The 20,186-nt window shown below is 36.7% G+C and overlaps 1 protein-coding gene across 2 annotated transcripts in view; it reads right to left on the reverse strand.

The window, feature by feature from the left end:
• Positions 1-20,186, reverse strand: part of KDM5A (lysine demethylase 5A) — a 99,215-nt gene that overhangs the window by 60,263 nt on the left and 18,766 nt on the right. The window contains exons 6-12 of one of the 2 annotated variants that reach the window (XM_059403850.1): positions 15,033-15,138; positions 13,750-13,841; positions 12,987-13,145; positions 11,798-11,917; positions 10,945-11,103; positions 3,523-3,704; positions 1,522-1,684 (exon numbers count right to left, since the gene is read on the reverse strand). In XM_059403850.1, coding sequence (XP_059259833.1) covers positions 1,522-1,684; positions 3,523-3,704; positions 10,945-11,103; positions 11,798-11,917; positions 12,987-13,145; positions 13,750-13,841; positions 15,033-15,138 — 981 coding nt within the window. Of the gene's footprint in view, positions 1-1,521; positions 1,685-3,522; positions 3,705-10,929; positions 11,104-11,797; positions 11,918-12,986; positions 13,146-13,749; positions 13,842-15,032; positions 15,139-20,186 lie in introns of both variants that reach the window. The other variant, XM_059403849.1, reaches the window with a different exon arrangement.

Consider the following 20,186-nt stretch of genomic DNA (forward strand, 5'->3'; position numbering starts at 1 on the left):
TCAGTGGGTTAAGCCGCTGCCTTCGGCTCAGGTTATGATCTCAGGGTCCTGGGATCGAGTCCCGCATCGGGCTCTCTGTTCAGCGGGGAGCTTGCTTCCCTCTCTCTCTCTCTGCCTGCCTCTCCATCTACTTGTGATCTCTCTCTGTCAAATAAATAAATAAAATCTTTAAAAAAAAAAAAAAAGAAAAGAAAAGAAAAATCCCAGATTCTAGTATAAGTTCACTCTGCTTTCAGCTCAGGTCATGATCCCAGGTCCTGAGATCAAGCCTTATATCCAGCTCCCTTCTCAGTGGGGAGTCTGCTTCCCACTCTGCTCCTCCCCGCTGCGGGCATGTGTATAACGTATAAGCGCTCTCTCTCACTATCTCTGTCTGAAACAAGTAAGATCTTTTAACACAAATTAATACTGGGCGCCTGGCTGGCTCAGTCAGTTACAGCATCCAACTCTTGATTTCGGCTCAGGTCATGGTCTCAGGGTCACGAAATCAAGCCTCACATCAAGCTCCATGCTCAGTGCAGAGTCTGCCTGAGATTCTGTCTCTCCTTCTCCCTCTGCCCCTCCCCCCATTCATGCTTGCACACTCTCTCACTCTCTAAATAAAATCTTTTTTAAAAAGGTAAAGCAAAAAAGGTATTCATAGTATTTGATTATCACATATTTATTTATTTGTTGTTTGTTTATTTTTAAAAATTTTATTTATTTATTTGCCAGAGAGAGAGAGAGCACACAGGCAGGCAGAGTGGCAGCAGAGGCAGAGGGAGAAGCAGACTCCCGCCGAGCAAGGAGCCCGATGTGGGACTCGATCCCAGGATGCTGGGATCATGACCCGAGCCGAAGGCAGCCGCTTAACCAACTGAGTTACCCAGGCGTCCCTGATTATCACATATTTAAAAAAAAAAAAAAAAAGCTGTGAAACCTTTAATGAAGTATGATCTCCAAAGGGTAAGTATTAGTTTCAAGTATCACTTAAAAATACTTTATACTCGGGGCACCTGGGTGGCTCAGTGGGTTAAGCCACTGCCTTCGGCTCAGGTCATGATCTCAGGGTCCTGGGATCAAGTCCCGCATCGGGCTCTCTGCTCAGCAGGGAGCCTGCTTCCCTCTCTCTCTCTCTCTGCCTGCCTCTCTGCCTACTTGTGATCTCTGTCAAATAAATAAATAAAATTAAAAAAAAAATACTTTACACTCTGACAAAACAAAGATAATACAGATAATAAATTAGAGAGTATTATTACTTCAATAGACAATAAAGAATGTAAGATTTTTGTCAAAACCAGGATATAAAGGTTTACTGAAAACAGAAGCCTACTGAATAGGTTGCTATACATAAAGTAAGATTAATACTTTAAAACACCTCTTTCTTACCAAGAAATGTTGTTCCCTTCAGAATATAAATTGTAATTTGGCTAGAAGATGAAATCTTTTGCTTCGAGTTATAAAACAAATGTGTTTCTGTCTAATGAGAAGATAACAGAACCTTAAAATGAAAATACTAAAAGGAGACACAAAAAGACTCACAGGCACACCATGCTCCATCAGTACATTGGGGTTCATGATGGTGACTAACTGATGCAGGAGATCAGGCTGGGACTCAAACAACTCAGGGGCCAGCTCCCTCATCACCTCCTCCAGCTGTTCAGCAGCATGAGATGGCACACCATACCATGTCTTTGGCTCCCCCCTAGCAAAAAGAAATAATTGTTTAGCTAGGTGAGCATGTTACCAACAAGGCCAGAGTCTCTCATTCAAATCCACTGAACTACAATTAATTTTGTCTTGTCCATGGTCACAGATTATATACCCTGAATCTTGGCAAACCAATTCATGAATCTGTTCATAACAGGAAGTAAGGCAAGGTACATAAATACGTAGACACATACTTATCACTACTATTAAAATTAATTCTAAATCAACTTAATGCAATTCAAAGCACATGAACTCTTTAAGGTGGATCAATAAATAGTTTCTTCATATAGGAAAGGCACTATATGAAAAATAAACATCATTCCAAAGGATACTAACATACTACCTTATTTCCTAAGTCCCCTGGACATTCCCATTATCCCCACAATGATCAAATCTGAAGTCAACACTCTGTAGAATACCTTTACATAACTTCACTAAGTTGAATTTTACTAACCTAAAAACTAAAGCAAGGGTAGAAACTGTTGATACCTTGAAAAGAGTTCTATCTACAAATCTTAAGAACCAAAAACTTGGCATCATTAATGTACCAGACTTTAGTGAACTAGAGTTCATTTATAATACGATGCTGTACTTCTAGGAAATAGATTTAGTGAGTCATAGTATTTATAAAACAGCTGAATTTCCTAATCCTAATACAATCCAGTGCTGTCTCCAAGAGAACTTACTGCAATAATGAGAATATTCTGGGGTGCCTGGGTGGCTCATGGTCTCAGGGTTCTGGGATCAAGCCCAGCATTGGGCTCTCTCTCAGCAGGGAGCTTCCCCCTCTCTCTCTGCCTGCCTCTCTGCCTACTTGTGATCTCTCTCTCTGTATCAAACAAATAAATAAAATCTTAAAAAAATAACAATAATAATGAGAATATTCTTTATCTGTGCCGGCCAATACACAGGGCTCTAGTCACCGGTGACCATAAAGTACTTGAAATGCTTCCTGTAACTGGGGAAGTACATTTTTAATTTTACTTAATCTTAACTAATTTAAAAAGCCACATGTAGCTAAGAGTTATCGTATTATACAGCACAGTGATAAAGCAGAGAAATAAAATCACTACAGTTTTCCAATACTGCATAGTGTGATTTGAGCAGTATTTTCCAAATGGAGAAAATCATTTAACTGATGTCATGATAATTTACATGGGCAAGTCAATGAAAGCTGTGGGGGAGCCACAAAAAAATTCAGCCAAAGAATTTAATAAATACGCACATAACAGGCATTTTTAGGGAAAATGGCATTAAAAAGAAAAAATCTTTTAATAACTTCCAATCCTGAAGGTTTAGTCAGATCTCAATTATACATACTTTTTTTTTAAACTATACATACTTTAAAATCCTACCTTGCATATCAAAAGATATACCAAGGTAATTGCCCCGTATACCAAATTAAGTATCACACGACCTAAAACTGCAGGCTCTGATGCATGCTCCATGTACATACTTTAAAAGGGAAGGTGTCTGAGATATACATACCTTTAGGACCTTCTATGCTTCTCTATATATTACCCTCCTTTGGGTAGGAATAATTTTAAATTCAGTTCTTGCTAATATATCACCTAATATCATTACAACTTTTTTTTTTTTAAGATTTTATTTATTTGTCAGAGATAGAGTACACACAAGCAGGCAGAGAGGCAGGCAGAGGCAGCAAGAGAAGCAGGCTCCCTGCCGAACAAGGAGCCCGATGTGGGACTTGATCCCAGGACCTTGGGATCATAACCTGAGCTGAAGGCAGCGGCTTAATCAACTGAGCCACCCAGGCGTCCCTCATTACACCTTTAAAAAGATTCCTAAGCATGTAACAAAAATCATACATACCAGTGTAAGTAGTTGATTGAATAACTCCAGTGATCTTCAATGTGCCAGCAAAAAGAAGAGAAACACATTCCTACATAGAGCCATGGCACCTTCATACCAGAGATGTCTACATTAATATGTGCAAGAACAGATTGCTCTAGGACAGGCATATTATTCAAATTCCAACCAGAAAGCGCATATTCCTATCAAGAAAAAAAAAAGATATATATGCAAGATCAGAAACGACAAGTGCCCCAATTCCAAGGGAGTCTTCAAAAAAAACTAAAAAATGCATGTAGTATTTATAATAATCTAGTTCATCTGTGCTCTTTGCTCTGTAACACATAACTCATGTAACTATCTTATCCAGGTGGTATTCACATTTCCCTTTAATTATTTCAGATCCCTCCGGTTTATCCTGAAGGATAAAAGCATTTTTACACTATTCCTCCCTACCTTACTGGTAAAATAATGTAAGACTCATTTTAATAGGTCAGTATTATATTTCTATTTTACCCCCAGGAGTGTAATTTCCCAAAATGTTTACCACTATGTTTATAGAATGGTGTCAGATGCTATGAAAACAAAAAATAGTAAGACACTTAATCCTGCATTTATGTCAACACCAAAGACTAAGATAATGCAGAAAGTTACCACTACCACCCTCACTACAAACATGTCCAGAAATATTAAATAAATTATAACAATAACAAAAACATCTGTTTCATAGAAGAACTCAGAAGAGTAAAGAATTCCCAGTTTCCAGAAACAAAGAAAGGAATGAAAGGCAGAATGAAAAAGGAAAGCTATTGTCCCTGAGTTTTCATTGAGGTTTCTAATTAGACGGGACACCAAGTTTCCCAAAAACCTATCCTTGAAGCCGTGAAGTAAAGCCTTAAAGTGCTTATCGTCCTTGTGGAGAGCAATTCTCAAAGTGGGGTCTAGGGAACCTAAGACTATTTCAAGGAATCTGCAAAGTCAAACTATTTTCATAATAACTGTAAGATGTTATTTGCCCTTTTCACTCTCATTCTTGCAGGAACATAGTGTGAGTTTTCCAAAGGATACAAGGATATGTGACATCACAACAGGCTGACAACAGACTGAATGCAGAAACAGGTAAGAGAATCCAACTGCCTTCTAATAGGAGGTTGATGACCTGCTGAACCTGGATGCCAGGTACTCTAGGGAAGAAGGGAAATTCCTTATTATGTACACTTTCATACATTTGAAACTTTCTATAATACAGCGTTGAAAAATAAAACCTGCAAAGTAAGGGATTTAACAGCCAACGACAACAGTGAAGAGAGAATGTGTCAACTAGAATTCAGATTTGAGAGTATCATCCATAATGTAGCACAAAACAATGAAAACTATATTTGTGATTAAGAGTCGCAGAAGATAGAATAAGAAAGTCCAGCACAGGTTTAAGTAAGAATTCCATTAAAAAATAAAGACATGATTCATACCCTCAACAGGCTTTTTAAAGAAAGCTTTCAGGGGTGCCTGGGTGGCTGAGTTGGTTAGGTGTCTGCCTTCAGCACAGGTCACAATCTCGACCCAGGATCGAGCCCCACATCAGGCTCCCTGCTCAGTGGGGAGTCTGCTTCTCCTTCTCCCTCTGTCTCTCACTTTATCTCTCTCTCAAATAAGTAAAATCTTAAAAAATAATAAAAATAAAAAATAAAAGAGGCTGTCAGTTATTTAATATTTTATTTATTTATTTGAGAGCGAGCAAGACACAGTGTGCATGAGTGGGGGAAGGAGCAGAAGCAGCAGACTCCCTGCTGAGCACCAAGCCTGATACAGGGCTCAGTCCCAGGTCCCTGAGGATCATGACCTGATATGATGTCAGACATCTAGGCAACTGAGCCGCCCAGGCGCCCCCAAAGCTTTCCACAATAACTACTCCATATGCTTTTTAGTTGGTTGGTCTGCTGATTGCCTGAAAACATAATGAATCACTTGAAGAGATAAGGCCTACATACAAAGTTTCAAGACAAGGCTGTATAGGGACGCCTGAGTAATTCCTGAGTAATACCCTGCTCAGCTGGGGATCTGCTTCTCCCTCTTCCTCTGTACCTCCCCCTGCTTGTGCTCTCTTTCTCTCTCTCTCTCAAATGAATAAATAAAAATCTTAAAAAAAAAAAAAAAAGACAAGGCTGCATATATTAAACTCCAAATACAGATAAAAGAGCAATTTCTTTAATTCTTCAGAGGACAATAGTAATCAGTATGGGTTTGCATCATTAAGAAAACTTCTATGAAAAGGAAGAAGCAGAGTACAGCTTGGAAAAAATAGATAAGCTTTCACAGTAAATGACGGAGGGACCAAAAATATACTGTTCTGACAGGTGAAAGGGAAGAGTAGAATAGTCATGCTCAGAAATACAGGAAATAAGATTAGAAAAGAAGAATCTTGGACCTTTAATCTTATGTTTCAAACTAAGAAGCTTGGATTTTAGCCTATGTTCAGAAGAGAAATAAGACAGAATTTGAAAAATGAAGCAATATAAACATAGTATCTTCAGTATTTTTAAACTTTTGATTATGGAAAATTTTAAACCACTTTTAAACTTTTAAACTACTTTACAAAAAAAAAAAGTAGACAGAATTGCATACTAAACTCCCAAAGACCTTTCGACCTTAAATTTTTTTTTTTTTAAAGATTTTATTTATTTATTTGACAGAGATCACAGAGAGGCAGGCAGAGAGAGAGGAAGGGAAGCAGGCTCCCTGCTGAGCAGAGAGCCTGATGCAGGGCTCAATCCCAGGACCCTGAAATCATGACCGGAGCTGAAGGCAGAGGCTTAATTTAACCCACTGAGCCACCCAGATGCCCCCGACCTTAAAATTTTAAATAAAAGCAATAATAAAAAAGATTGCAGAGAGAAGCAGTAAGCAGAAAATGGTTACCATAACAGGCCTAAGACTGCTTTTCTTCAAAGAGCCTGCTTAACGTTCTGTTAGCTGGCATATGCAAACTTACATCATCAACAGTTCCCTCCACTAATACAGAGTGATTCACAATGCCTAGGCTATACAATGAGGTTTACATACACCTGCTTTCCTTCTGGGAGTCTGCGGTGTTAGTATGTGTTGAGTAGAGGATGCCTTCGTCACCATGTTCCTATAAAACCTTGAGCACTAAGTCTCTAATGAGCTTCTCCGGTAGGCTAATACTTCATACACACTGTCAATTTGATACTAGTGCATCCTGTGTAACTCCATTGGAAGAGGACTCTCGGAAGCTTCTACCTGGTTTTCTCTGGACTTGGACCATGCATCTTTTCCCTTTGTTTATTCTGCTTTGCCTTCTTTCACTATAATAAATCATAGCCATGAGTCCTACCAGAAAAATCACTGAACCTGGAGATGGTCTTAGGGAGTCCCAACACAAGTGGTCATTTATGTAAAACTATGGTAATCATCCCAACATGATATGATAGGACCTAGAGAAGGATGGTGGTAGTGGGTATGAAAAAGAAGGCAATCCTATAGAAAATAATGAAAAGTGAACTAACAGGATTTAATATGGAGCAAAGACAAGAAGGAAAAAAAATGTTCCCAAGGTTTCAAGTCCTATACCTCTTTTTATTTCTTAGAAGTTCTGTTGATAAGCACACTGTACTCATAAGATAAATACGTTAACTTTGGAAGTACTTTTCCAGTAAACTTTGATACCAGAGAAATATGCTATCAGATATCAACAGTTAACCCATATAGAAGTTCAACATAAATGTACAACTCCTGGTGAAAAGCTGCAGTTATCTACTATTCTAATACAGTAACTTTCAGAGAGGAGTAATGAACTGATATAAGTATTAAAAAGTCTGAAGTGTTTTTTTTTTTTTTTTTTTTTAAAGAGGGAGAGAAAGAGAACATGTGGGGGGGGGGGGGTTGGGGGGATGCCACAGAGGAAGGGAGAATCCTGAAGCAGACTGCCGCTGAGTGGGGAGCCCATCTCAGGACTTAATCTCACCACCCAGAGATCATGACCCAAGCTGAAACCAAGAGTCGGCCACTCAACTGAATGAGTCACCCAGGCACCCCTAAAAAGTCCAAAGTTTGGGGCACCTGGGTGGCTCAGTGGGTTAAGCCTCTGCCTTCAGCTCAGGTCATGATCTCAGGGTCCTGGGATCAAGCCCCATATCGGGCTCTGTGCTCAGTGGGGAACCTGCTTCCCCCCACCACCACTTGCCTCTCTACTTGTGATCTCTGTCTGTCAAATAAATAAATAAAATCTTTAAAAAAAAAGGTCCAAAGTTTCATACACATTGTCTAATTAGTCCTTAAAATCCCTTTGTAATAAACAGGTTCTCTCATTCCATCTTACAACACAAAAATAATATCCTGAGAAAAACACAATTGCTTAGAAAATAAATGGCAAAGCCATGACCCAGTCTGTATCATCTGTCTCTGCATACTATGGTTGGTTACAACCCAGCATTTCTGCAGATCCTTTTCTTTTTTTAAGATTTTATTTATTTATTTGACAGAGACACAGCGAGAGAGGGAACACAAGCAGGGGGAGTTGGAAAGGGAGAAGCAGGCTTCCGGCTGAGCAGGGAGCCCAACATGGGACCTGATCCCAGGACCCTGGGATCCTAACCTGAGCTGAAGGCAGATGCCCAGCAAGTGAGCTACCCAAGTGCTCCCCTCCACATTCTTATAAGAACGTGAATAGAGCAAAAACAGAAATAGATAAATGAATATTCATTCAAAACTCACACATGGAAAATTATTTATATTATTAATATTAATCACTGAGGTTTGACACTGAAAACAATCTTTAAAAACTCTATGACCCGGGCACCTGGGTGGCTCAGTGGTTAAAGCCTCTGCCTTCGGCTCAGGTCATGATCCCAGGGTCCTGGGATTGAGCCCCACATTGGGCTCTCTGCTCAGCAGGGAGCCTCCTTCCTCCTCTCTCTCTGCCTGCCTCTCTTCCTACTTGTGATCTCTGTCAAATAAATAAATAAAATCTTTTAAAAAAAGAAAAAAGAGTATGTAAGGGGAGCCTGGGTGGCTCAGTCAGTTAAGTATTCAACTCTTGATTTCAGCTCAGGTCATGATCTCAGGTTGTGAGATGGAGGCCCCCATCAAGCTTCATGCACAGCAGGAAGTCTGCCTGAGGTTCTCTCCCTATCCCTTCCCCCTCTGTGCACTCTCTAAATATAAAAGAACAAGTCTTTAAAAAATATTTAAAAAACAGTAAGTAAGGGACGCCTGGGTGGCTCAGTTGGTTAAGCAGCTGCCTTCGGCTCAGGTCATGATCCCAGCGTCCTGGGATTGAGTCCCACATCGGGCTCCTTGCTCAGCAGGGAGCCTGCTTCTCCCTCTGCCTCTGCCTGCCATTCTGTCTGCCTGTGCTCGCTCTCTCTCCTTCTCTCTCTGATAAATAAATAAAATCTTAAAAAAAAAAAAACAGTAAGTAAAAAGGAATATGTAATTCTGTATGTATGATGTATAAAGGCTTATATAGATATAGATCTGGAAGGATGCACTAGAAGATAAAATAGGGTCTTCCTCTGTCACACTAGAGACTTGGGTATGAGGGGTACTTTTTTTAAGATTTTTTATTTATTTACTTGAGAAAGAGTGCGAGCAGTGGAGGAAGGGAAGGCAGAGGGAGAGCAAGAAACAGACTCCCTGCTGAGCAGGGAGTCCAACGCAAGGTTCATTCCCAGGACCCCAAGATCATGACCCAAGCCAAAGGCAGATCCTTAAATGAATGAGCCACTCAGACGCCCCAGGAGGGAGATTTTTTAATTGTGAAGAACTTCCAGCAGTGGTTAATATGAAGAGATTGGGCAATTCTCCTCCACAGACAACAAAGATAAATCTGGACAAAATTACCAAAACCACCATTTCAAGGCACTTGAAATAAAAAGAAAAAACAAATTGAGAACCATTTACTGTTAAAAGACTAAAAGAAGGCTGAATAAAAATGTTCCCAAATAAGCAAAGACTGAAAGAATTTATTGCTTAGATACCACACTAAAATAAAAGCAGTCCTCCAGACTGGAAGAAAATGAACCCGAAAGGCAACCTGTATCCCACAGGAATAAATGAAGAGCATCAGAAATGGTAAATTTGTGAGCAAATGTGTAACAGGGTGTATGTGTATTTTTTCCTTTTCTTTTTTTTAAATGCAAAATGGTTTAGAGTAATAATTATACTGCTATGTTTTTGTATTTATACATGTACATATAATGTATAACAGTACACAAAAAGAAAGTAGGAAATGAAAAGATATTGTTTCTAAGTTGTTATATGCACCAGAATTAAGTCAATATTAACATGAAGTAGGCTGCATAGAGATGTACATTCTCAATAAAACCATTTTAAAAAAATGTATATTATAATTATTAAAATCACTAAATAATTAAAAGGATCCAACCAAACAAAAAATAATATGGAGAAATTAATATGATATTATAAAAAGTATCTGTTTAACACTAGAAAATGGCCATAAAGGAGAGATAGAGGAAGACATACAAAATCACAAAATGGCAGACATACATCAGTATCAATAATTATGTTAAATGTAAATGAACTAAATAACTCCAATCAAAAGGCAACCCTCAGACTAGGTTTAAAAAAAGCAAATCCAGTCATATGCTACCTAGAAGAGACACACTTTAGATCCTAAGGTAAAAACAGCTTCAAAGTGAAAGAACGGGAAAAGATATACCTTACAAACAGTAATCTTAAGAGAACTGGAATGGCTGGATATACTTTTAACTGTATATCCTATTGTACTATATAACCCTTTTTTTGGGTTGTTTTTTTAACCATGTGTAACTCTTTTAATAGGAAATAAAACTATTAATCACTGCCAATTCTAGAGGGAGAGAAAAAGTAAAAAGAACCGAAATAATGAGAAAAGGAAATGATCATCTTAATTCAGCTTTGTACATAGAGGTTTATCACTAATGCAAGAGGATTCCATTGTACGTTACAGCTTAAACATATTTGAAAACCTACCTGCTCAAGTACTGAAAGAAATTTAATTTGGGGCCTATCAATGAAAAAAATTCTTTAAAAAAATTAAAATTAAAATAAAAAAGTACTCTTAAAGCACCTTCTAGATTCTCAAACAGAAAGAGGCAAAAAATTCTTTTAACTGGAATCATAGTTTTAAACTAATTAAATTGGTTTTAAAATGCAAAGTTAAACTTTGTTTTAAATTTCTTTTAAAGCTTGAGTGCTAGTACAGAGCTCCAAAGAAGGGACCCAAGAGGGCTGCCCTAAAGTTAAATTTTTAAAGATACTTTGAATGTATTATTTTTAAAACTGGAAATTACTTTTAATGTCCAAATCCTGCATAGTTAATATTTTAAATTAACATAAACCCATAAGATTAGAGAAAGGTAGTTTTCTACTATGCAAAGACTAAATCAACTTGGAATAAGTTTGAATTACTACTATCTGCTGCACCTCTTCTTCTGGCAGCATCTTTCTCCGACCATCCTTTACAGGAAATCCACTTCCAAAGTCTTTTGAGGAAATATCTGCTCCATACTCTACAATAACATCTTCTTCAATGCTGCTCACCAACCGCCAGAATTCCTTTTCTACTAGTTCTGTAGGAACCATCTACACAGGGAAAACAAAGATTACAGATTACTAACTCAACCATAACCATCTAACACATTATATGCCTGTCAAATGAAATAAACACATACCCATGATAAAATGAAAAAATCCTATTTCCAGAGCGAAAAAGACCAGGGTCCTAGCTCTTCCCACTAAGGACAGGGAAAAGCTAAAGACAAACTAGATATTGAGAAAAACATAATAAACTTGCACTGCCTTTTTGTGTAAGCTATTTCCCAGCTAAGAAATATAAAGATGACCCAGCAAGCACATCAAGGAGGAAAAAGGAAATGCAAAATTCAAGGCTGATTTTAATAGCTTTGCCAAATTTTTTGGATAGGGATTTTAAAAAGCCCAAGATCCCCTAGGAAAAGCAGCAAACTTCATATTACAAATAACCAAGCAAAAGGAACAACGGTCATATACTTCATGTTTTTCTATAAAAGATTACTCACAGAAGGCTAATAAACAATTCAAAGATCAAAGCAGATTTCTCAACAGGAGAGTACACAGTGCCACATTAGTGAGTGAAATAGAAACAGATGTCAAGGCCCCTTAATCTTCAAGATTTAATATTCTATCATCTTTTTCATGCTGTCTGTTTTTCCAAAAAATGATGAAAGCAAACCAAAAGCTTTAGACTCAGATAAATATTCATACCCTCCCCAAACTGACCTAAATGATAGATACTCACATGAACTGGCATATTGAAATAATCAGACTTAAAATTATCTGCCATCTCTCCAAAGCTCTGAAGCGTATACTCTCGTACAGCTTGTTCAAATCCAAAGGCCTCTCGAGGTTTATTACATTCCTAAGAAGAAGAAATACCTAAGATTAACTCACTGAAAATGAACTAACAAAATATTAGTATTACCTTCTTTGATAATTTCCCTAGGTGAAGCAAATCCAATCAACCTTAGACAGCAAAACAAGTATTAATTACTTGCAACACAGAATCAGGAAATAATGTTCTAGAACCTCAACTACATTTTCACAGCCTTCCGTAAGGAAGGTGGTAACAAAACAGCTTCAGACTCTGGAGTTGATATTAAGCTCTGGCACCAAAACAAACACTGGGAGAACTACTCCCATGCCATGGAGTCCAAGGATACCTATCATTCTCAGCTTCTCAGTGGATTTAGCTACAGAGAAAATAAATGTTCATGGACAAAGAAAATATAATGGATAAAGGGATATCCACTGGATTGCAAGAATATCTAGCTATAGGAAAGGCTGTTCCATACCATCAATAACCCTGACCAGTATATGAACACAAATTCTCAGAGCAGAACTGCTGCTGAATCATCTTACCTTGAGAATAATAACTCAAAGCTCTGAATACACCCACATACAGCCCAGTCAAGCCCTTCCCTTCCATGTACTATCACAGTATTTAGTTAAAATAAGTAAACAAATTAGGTATTTCAGGACAATAATGTCTTTAGACATTAAGAATAATTCAGGATAATCAAGTAAAAATTAAACTAATAGAACCATCAGTTTATCTGGTAACAGGAAAACTGGATGAATCCTAAGTTCTAGAGCTTCATGTCTGACTTATTTTTAAATTAAAAAAAAAAAAAAAAAAAAACCTACAGTCTTTCTTCATTTTTATTATTTTCCAAGAATACTAAGTTCTGAATATAAGTATCATTCATCTACATCAACAAACAGAATTATCTAACAGTCAAAAAAGAACTTATGAAAGGTAAGCTGCCGCAATACAATTATTATATTTTCATTCAATATTGCTCTTAAAAAATCCCAGAGACTTTAAACATTGAAGAACAAATTAAGAGCTTTTAATGGATTTACTGTATGTGTTATGTGAACATCACTGTTGTTAATTAAGAAAGGATCTGTAAAGTTTAGGCTTGTACCTCAGCAACACATTTAGGACACCTCCAATCTCCTTTGGGCACATCAGGTAGTGGGGGAATTAAACAAAATGTATGATAGCTGTCATCACATCCATCACACAAAAGCAATTTATCTTCATTATTTCCCCGACCACAAAACATACAAACATAGAGATCAACCTGTTAGAAAACAAACAAAATAAAATAGAAGTCTATTTTCTATATTAATAATATTAAATTTTTACCAGGAACTCCTTAATTGAAACAAACAAAATAATGTACACTAAGAGCACACATAACTTAAATCCTGAATATTTTTTAAATGACTGTATTTAGACAACTTTTCATAAAACTTCCTCAATCTCCTCAGTGCTTTTCAGGCAAGTTAATAAAAGCGTATCAAGTTATTGGAATAAAGAAACACCACAAATCCAGGTTACTTGAAAGTCAATTATATAAATAAAATACACCATGTCATCCTATACACAAACACTCTTCAGTAGAGAATGAATTCTGAGCACTGTCTACAATACAGCTCAAGAATTTACAGATTCATATTCATTCTCTCACTCACAAGGTACATGTGAGTATAACTCAGGGGAAGAGTCAATGTAAACAGACAAAGCAGGGTTCACATTACATTAACGAAAGCTGCAACTTTAGATTTACCATCTAGTCTTCTAACCAAACGAACTAACTAAACGGCATACCAAAATACAGCGAGATATAAAGTGCAAAACTAAAAATAAATCCTTTCCCTCCTGACACATCTCAGAACACTTACAAAGTTAACAGAGAGAGTTCCTTTCCGTTGTCTCATTTGCATGTTAAATGCGTCTGACCTGTTGGTAACTTTTCGTCTTCGGGAGACCTCATCTTGAAATAAAAATAGTTATATAATAATAGTAAAAACTAATGTTGAGAGCTTACTATGGACCAGACACTATTTAAAATAATTTATATTAAATCTCAAAAACACTATGAGATAGTTATGCTATTATCCCCACTGAAGATAAAGAATCTAAAGTCTAGAGAAGTTAGATAACTTGCCCAAAATCACACAGCCAGTCAGTGGCAGATCTGGAAATCTAACCCAGGCAATCAAGCTCCAGAGAGCTAAACTACTAATTCTATACTGCCTGTATGTAGTGTTTATCAGGGACTAATTTGAGACTAGTTTTAAGATCACTGCCAGCCAATGCAATAGGTACGAGAATGAAAAAGATAATCAAAGTGCTTAATTCTTAGAAGGGTGATAATAAACATCACTATGTATGTAGTGCGTCCTATCACAATGAATGTTTTTAGAGTGATGGGACAATATCATCTGACCCTCCAGAGTTCTCGTCCACAATCTGAATTGTGATGTAATTTCTCATTATCAAGAAAAGGGTAATAATACAACCCGTGATTGTAGTATTTCACTAAATTCATATACATTAAAAACAAATCCAATACAATCTTTATAGAGTTTTAAAACTGACACGTATATAGAGAGAATAATGGAACTTGATCTCTGCATTAGCAATTTTACTCAGAGTTTCAAACATATTAAGCTGAGAATACAAGGCTTTCTACAAACCTAGAGTTTATTTAAATGAAGTGTCATAATATATCAAGGCAATTATGGAAAAATAAAATCAGAATTAGAATTTTAATCATGGGAATTTTAATCATAAGCTCTCCACAATAAATTTTGATACTAAAGGTCAGAAAATCGATCTTTAAATTTAAAAGTTATAAGGTATGGATCACCAGGTGAGAATCATTCATTCCACCTTTCTCTCCTAAACTAGCCTTGAGAAATTACAAATTTCTGTCATATATTAGACATGGAAAAGGAAAATTTCTCTCTTCCAAATATTATAAAAATTCAATAAAATATGGTTCCTCAAGCCTTAAATTCAAGATTAAATGCCATAAAAGGTGATCCATCTAGGAACCACATTCCAAGTTTACACTCTTAAGAAAATCCCAAGGCAAACTTCAATTCAAATATTATGTGAATCTTATTGGAACCACATAGCTAGACCTTATTTCTTTTCGTTATCAAATAAGAGATTTTACCTTCTTTATCTTTTGCTCCCACTGCCAGGCCCACGACCTTAGGCCCAGCCCCAAAAATTCGAAGTTTCTTCAGTTCCGTGTTTCTGTTCACTTCTCCAGATTCTGACTAAAAAAATAAATATATAAACAAAACTGCATTATCTAATCATTCTGATTCATACATTTACTTTCTTACCAAGGGAAGTTTCAAGATCCTCTTCAATATGAAGAAAAAAATATTTTATTTTTGCTCTCTAAATCTACTCACAGCCTTATTACAACAACTGGATAGTCACCCAGCTTCATTTCCACAAAAGGAAATCTATCTTAATTAAAACAACAGTTGTCAGTTAGGTTCTGTCCATAAACAAATGCTACTGGTTATAACCAGTGTGCTACTGGTAATAATAGAAATCCTCACTTCTACCTTGCTAATGGACACCCATCTTTGATCAAAAGGCAATATGCCCACCCTATTAGATGAATAATGATTATTCTAAGCCAATCATGCCATTCCTCTTTGTTAGTGATGACTGAGCTAGGAGTAGAAATCTTAATCTGGTCTGGACCAATGAAACATCTTCTAGAAGCCTCTGGGAAAGATTTTTGTCTCTAATAAAAGAGAAAGCTTCTCAAAGAGTAGTAAGGCTTTTACCCAACCTCCTTCCCTACTGTTAGGAGATGAAGCCTGGTGAAAGCACTACACTGGACCCTAGCAGCCATACTGCAGCTAAGAAGAGATCTATTACCCCCACACACTGAGGAAAGCAAAGTAGAAAGATGGAAAGAGCCCAGGCCCTTCATGGAAATGTGCAGTTGTTGCATCAACCCTAGAACTACCTATTTCTGGAAATCTTATGTGAAAAATGTGTCCTCATGTGAAAATTGTGTTCCTAATGTTTAAGCTGATATTATCTGCGACTCTAGTATTTGAAGATGAGAACATCCTGATAGTTAAAGTGTTACACCATGAATTCAAATGAACCATATACTCTGAATGTAAACTAAGTAAATAACTAAAACTTATTAAAAAGAGTCAATAAGAATAAAAATGAATCAGGATAAAATACATACGTTGTGAGTCTATGATCATAAAAGAACCAACCAACGAAAGAGCATTTTAATATATTTAAAATTTAGTAGATCAATTTAATTATATTAATCAACTTCTACAGTCTGAGGATAAACATGACACTATACATTCACCACTATTAATGCACAGTATATAAGAAATCCTAACATACACTAAGCAGATACTGTGTACCATAAAACATACAGTAGCAGATACTATTGTACCATACTATTTTAATCAATTGATCCTCACAACCTTTTTAGGCAATAAAGTTCCAAAAAGTAGAAATAATAAAACATTATCTGATCTTAATGGAATAAAAGGTAGAAGTAGCAAAAATAAAAAATAAAAAGACCGGTCAGAAATCTTTAACTTCCTATTAAAAACTGGTAACAACAACAATAATAAAAGACTATAAATCAGAATATCCAGAATAAATCAAAGCAGTGATCACAGGGAGTTTTATAGTCTTAAGCATCTCAGTCAAAACAGAAAAATAGAAATAAATTACACTGCCAACTCAAAAAACTAGGAAAAGAGCTATAACATAAACCAAAAGAACTCTGAGATGCTAGATTAGAAATGAAATTATCAATCCATTTCTGAAAATATAAACTCATAATGTTTTTAAATTTTATTTCCCAGCTCTAACCACTAAAAGGACCTACAAAAGCAATGGCATCCCAGTAGGAACAAGCACACCTTGTGCTCAGATCTTGGTTAATGAATATTATTTCACACTAAAATGAACCAGAATTCCACGGAGAAATGACTGATTCCAAATCTAAAGCAAGGCAAGAAAACAATGAGCCTTTTTGTGCTAAACAAGTGCTCAAATAAGGATAGAGACAAGTCAAAAGAGTATCATGAAGCAGCTTGATGGGGTTCCCATTTAGAGAGCAAATTTGGAACAACAGTATTATCAAAAAGGAGTAGGAGATGGTAATAAATAATAAGACATTATATTTTTTAAAAAAACATTATCTGTAGTGACTATAGTGGAGGAGTCAGTCATGGTTCCACAGGTACAGACATTTACTGAAATTCACAAAACTGTACACTTAAGATATAAACGTTTTAGTGTATGAAAGAAGTAACTCAAGAAAGTGTGGGAGAAGAGTTCTCCTTTAAAGAAAAATGTTAACAAATATAGAAAATGACAGAGCTAGAAAATCACCCAGCTTGCAACCACCAATATAACTAATTCAGGTAAGGATCATCAATGAATGTGAGAACACTGGGTAAAACATAACTGGAAGTCAAGTTATTCACACTGTCTTACAGTGTACTCTGATTACTTTTATTACAAAAAAAGTTAAGTATGATGGAAATCTGGCTCAAACTTAAGGTCACCAATAATGAAACAAAGTGGGGCGCCTGAGTGGCTCAGTGGGTTAAGCCTCTGCCTTCAGCTCAGGTCATCATCTTGGGGTCCTGGGATCGAGTCCCACGTCGGGCTCTCTGCTCAGCAGGAAGCCTGCTTTCCCCTCTCTCTACCTGCCTCTCTGCCTACTTGTGATCTCTGTCTGTCAAATAAACAAAAAAAAATCTTAAAAAAAAAAAAAATAATGAGACATACTGGCATCATGGGCTTCGTACTAATGTATAAATGTGTTAAGGGTCTAATAACCCTTCATACAGACAAACTGTGACTCCAGGTTTCAAAAAGCTCACTAGTGAGGTCAAAGATGAAAAAAACAATCACTGCAGGGGTACCTGGGTGGATCTGGTTAAGTGTCCAACTCTTGACTTTGTCTCAGGACATGATCTCAGGGTTGTGAGACAGAGCCCTGCCTCAGGCTCTGTGCTCAACAGGTCTACTTGAGATTCCCTCTCCCTCTGCCCCTCCCCCCACTTGCATGCACTTTCATTCTCTCTCTCTCTCTCCCCCTCTTTCTCCAAAATAAATATTATTTATCTATTCTTTAAAAAAAAAAAAAAAAGAATAAAAACAAGAGTAAAACAAGTGATGTGATAGAGATAAGAAAGTGGAATAAGATAACTTCTGTAACTTCTGTTTCTTGTCTAAAAAGACTATTGGATGGCTGTGCTTGTCATGGATACCAGGCTAGAAAATAATAAAGAAAAAACAGATTTAGAGAAGATGGTCATGTATGAGATGTACTGAATTCAGCATTCCTGCTGTGGCCACCAATGGCCACCAATATGCACACACACATCTTTGGTAAACACAAAAGAAACATGAGCGTTACAACATATTTAGGAGTCTCGAGTGTACAGGTAGTAACTGAAATCATAGAGTAGATAAGATAGCTAAGGAGAGCAAAGATAGGAAAAGACTTAAAACCACCATGTAAAGGGCAATAGGAAGAGAGAACAAAGATGACTGAGGAGGGAGAGAACAAAGATAACTAAGGAGAGGTCAGAGTGAAGAGGATAACCAGGAGAGAGGCATCACGGAAGCCAAAGAAAAATCAAGTTAACTGAATTTCAAAAAGGGGAGTCAACTACCCTATTAAATGTATATATCCTCAAAGATGAAGAAGAAATAAAAAGCCCTCAGCTTTTGACAATTATTAACTCAGTGGTAACTTGGGTGGTGCAGTTTCAACAAAATAATTTAGCTCAGTGTCAGATTACAGAGTACAAAAGCTAAACCGATCCTGAGGAAAATGAGACAACACTGACTGCTTTTCAAGAAACTTCATGAAAAGAGGCAAGGAGTAAGGCATTATCAAGGAAAGGAGTTTTTGTTTAAGACGACAGAGACTTTAAACATGTTTACATTGGGGGTAGGAGGAGATTCAGCAGACAAAGGAGGTAAGAGAGAAAGATCTCACAAGTGGCGTATTAAAATCCCTAAAGAAGCCAGAAAGGACAGATGTGGGAGGATTATCCTTAGAGACAAAGGTACCCTTTGCCCACAGAAACTGGCAGAAATTCAGAAGGAATACCATCAGTTCTGTGTATGGGGCAAGAAGTCAAAGGAGTTCTACCAGAAAGCCTTTCTCTTCTTTTTGAAATTGAAGAGTAGGAATGAGGCAGACTAAGGAATATAGAAATTAAGGACAAACTGTGAATTGAACAAATTCTTCACTGAAAAGCCTACAGTAAAGAAAAAACAAAAAAACAAAGAAAAGCTTACAATGGTTCTAGTTTCTACCTCATATCAACAAATCTGACTACATTAACAATTATTCCAACGAGTAAAAACATTCTATATTGTCTTTTTCTTATATACAGGCAATGAGCAGCCAAGCTTTTTTATGGTTTCAGAAGGAACATCAAAAGAACTTTCATCACAAGTAGTCAACTGATGAGAGGAGCAGGGCCACCTGGGGCAACTCTTAGTGAGTCACCAAGTCAGAGACTACTAGTCTTCAAGTGTTTCAGGTCTTGAAACAGAATCATCACTATATACCCAATGATGGTTAGAACTTTTGAGATCAGCCACAGTAACAAAAATCACTTAATGACCAAACCAGAGTTTACTAATTTATAATGGTTTATAACTAAGAATTCTCATTATGCTAAATATAAATTATATTATTATAATGCAATAAAATACTTATTTAATTATAAATTACCAAACAATTTATATTACATACTGGTAACTTACTAATAAAGGAACATAAATTTATAATTCACTTTCCAGTGAATTTCCATTAAATTCACATTCTCCATCCAAGACACCTACCTTTCTGTTATCAAAGTACCTAAGAAGCTAAAATTACCATGGAGGAGATTTAAGGAGCAATTCAGAGCAAGGAAAGCAGCATCTTCCTGTCCCAACCTACAGACCTATCTTTACAACAACTTTAAAAGCACACTTTGAAGACCACAAATGAGAATGGGGAAAGGAAGATAGGGCAGGTCCAGACAAGAAGAAATTAGGGTATTTTTCTTCTGATGAAATTATTTTTGGCTACAAGAACACTATAGAAGTTAACATTGGAATGGTTCAAACACTAAAATTTATACTCTAGCTTTTAAAGGAATGAGCGAAAAATAAAACCACCCATTCCTACTCCTCTCATTTCTGCTAACCATGAAAATAAAATAAACTACAGTTCATCAGCATGTCTATAACACTGGCCCTACAGTACCCAGAGTTACCCTCTGATTTGTCCTCCTCATCAAAA

This window comes from Mustela nigripes, chromosome 6 (assembly GCF_022355385.1).
Source record: "Mustela nigripes isolate SB6536 chromosome 6, MUSNIG.SB6536, whole genome shotgun sequence".
Lineage (NCBI taxonomy): Eukaryota > Metazoa > Chordata > Mammalia > Carnivora > Mustelidae > Mustela > Mustela nigripes.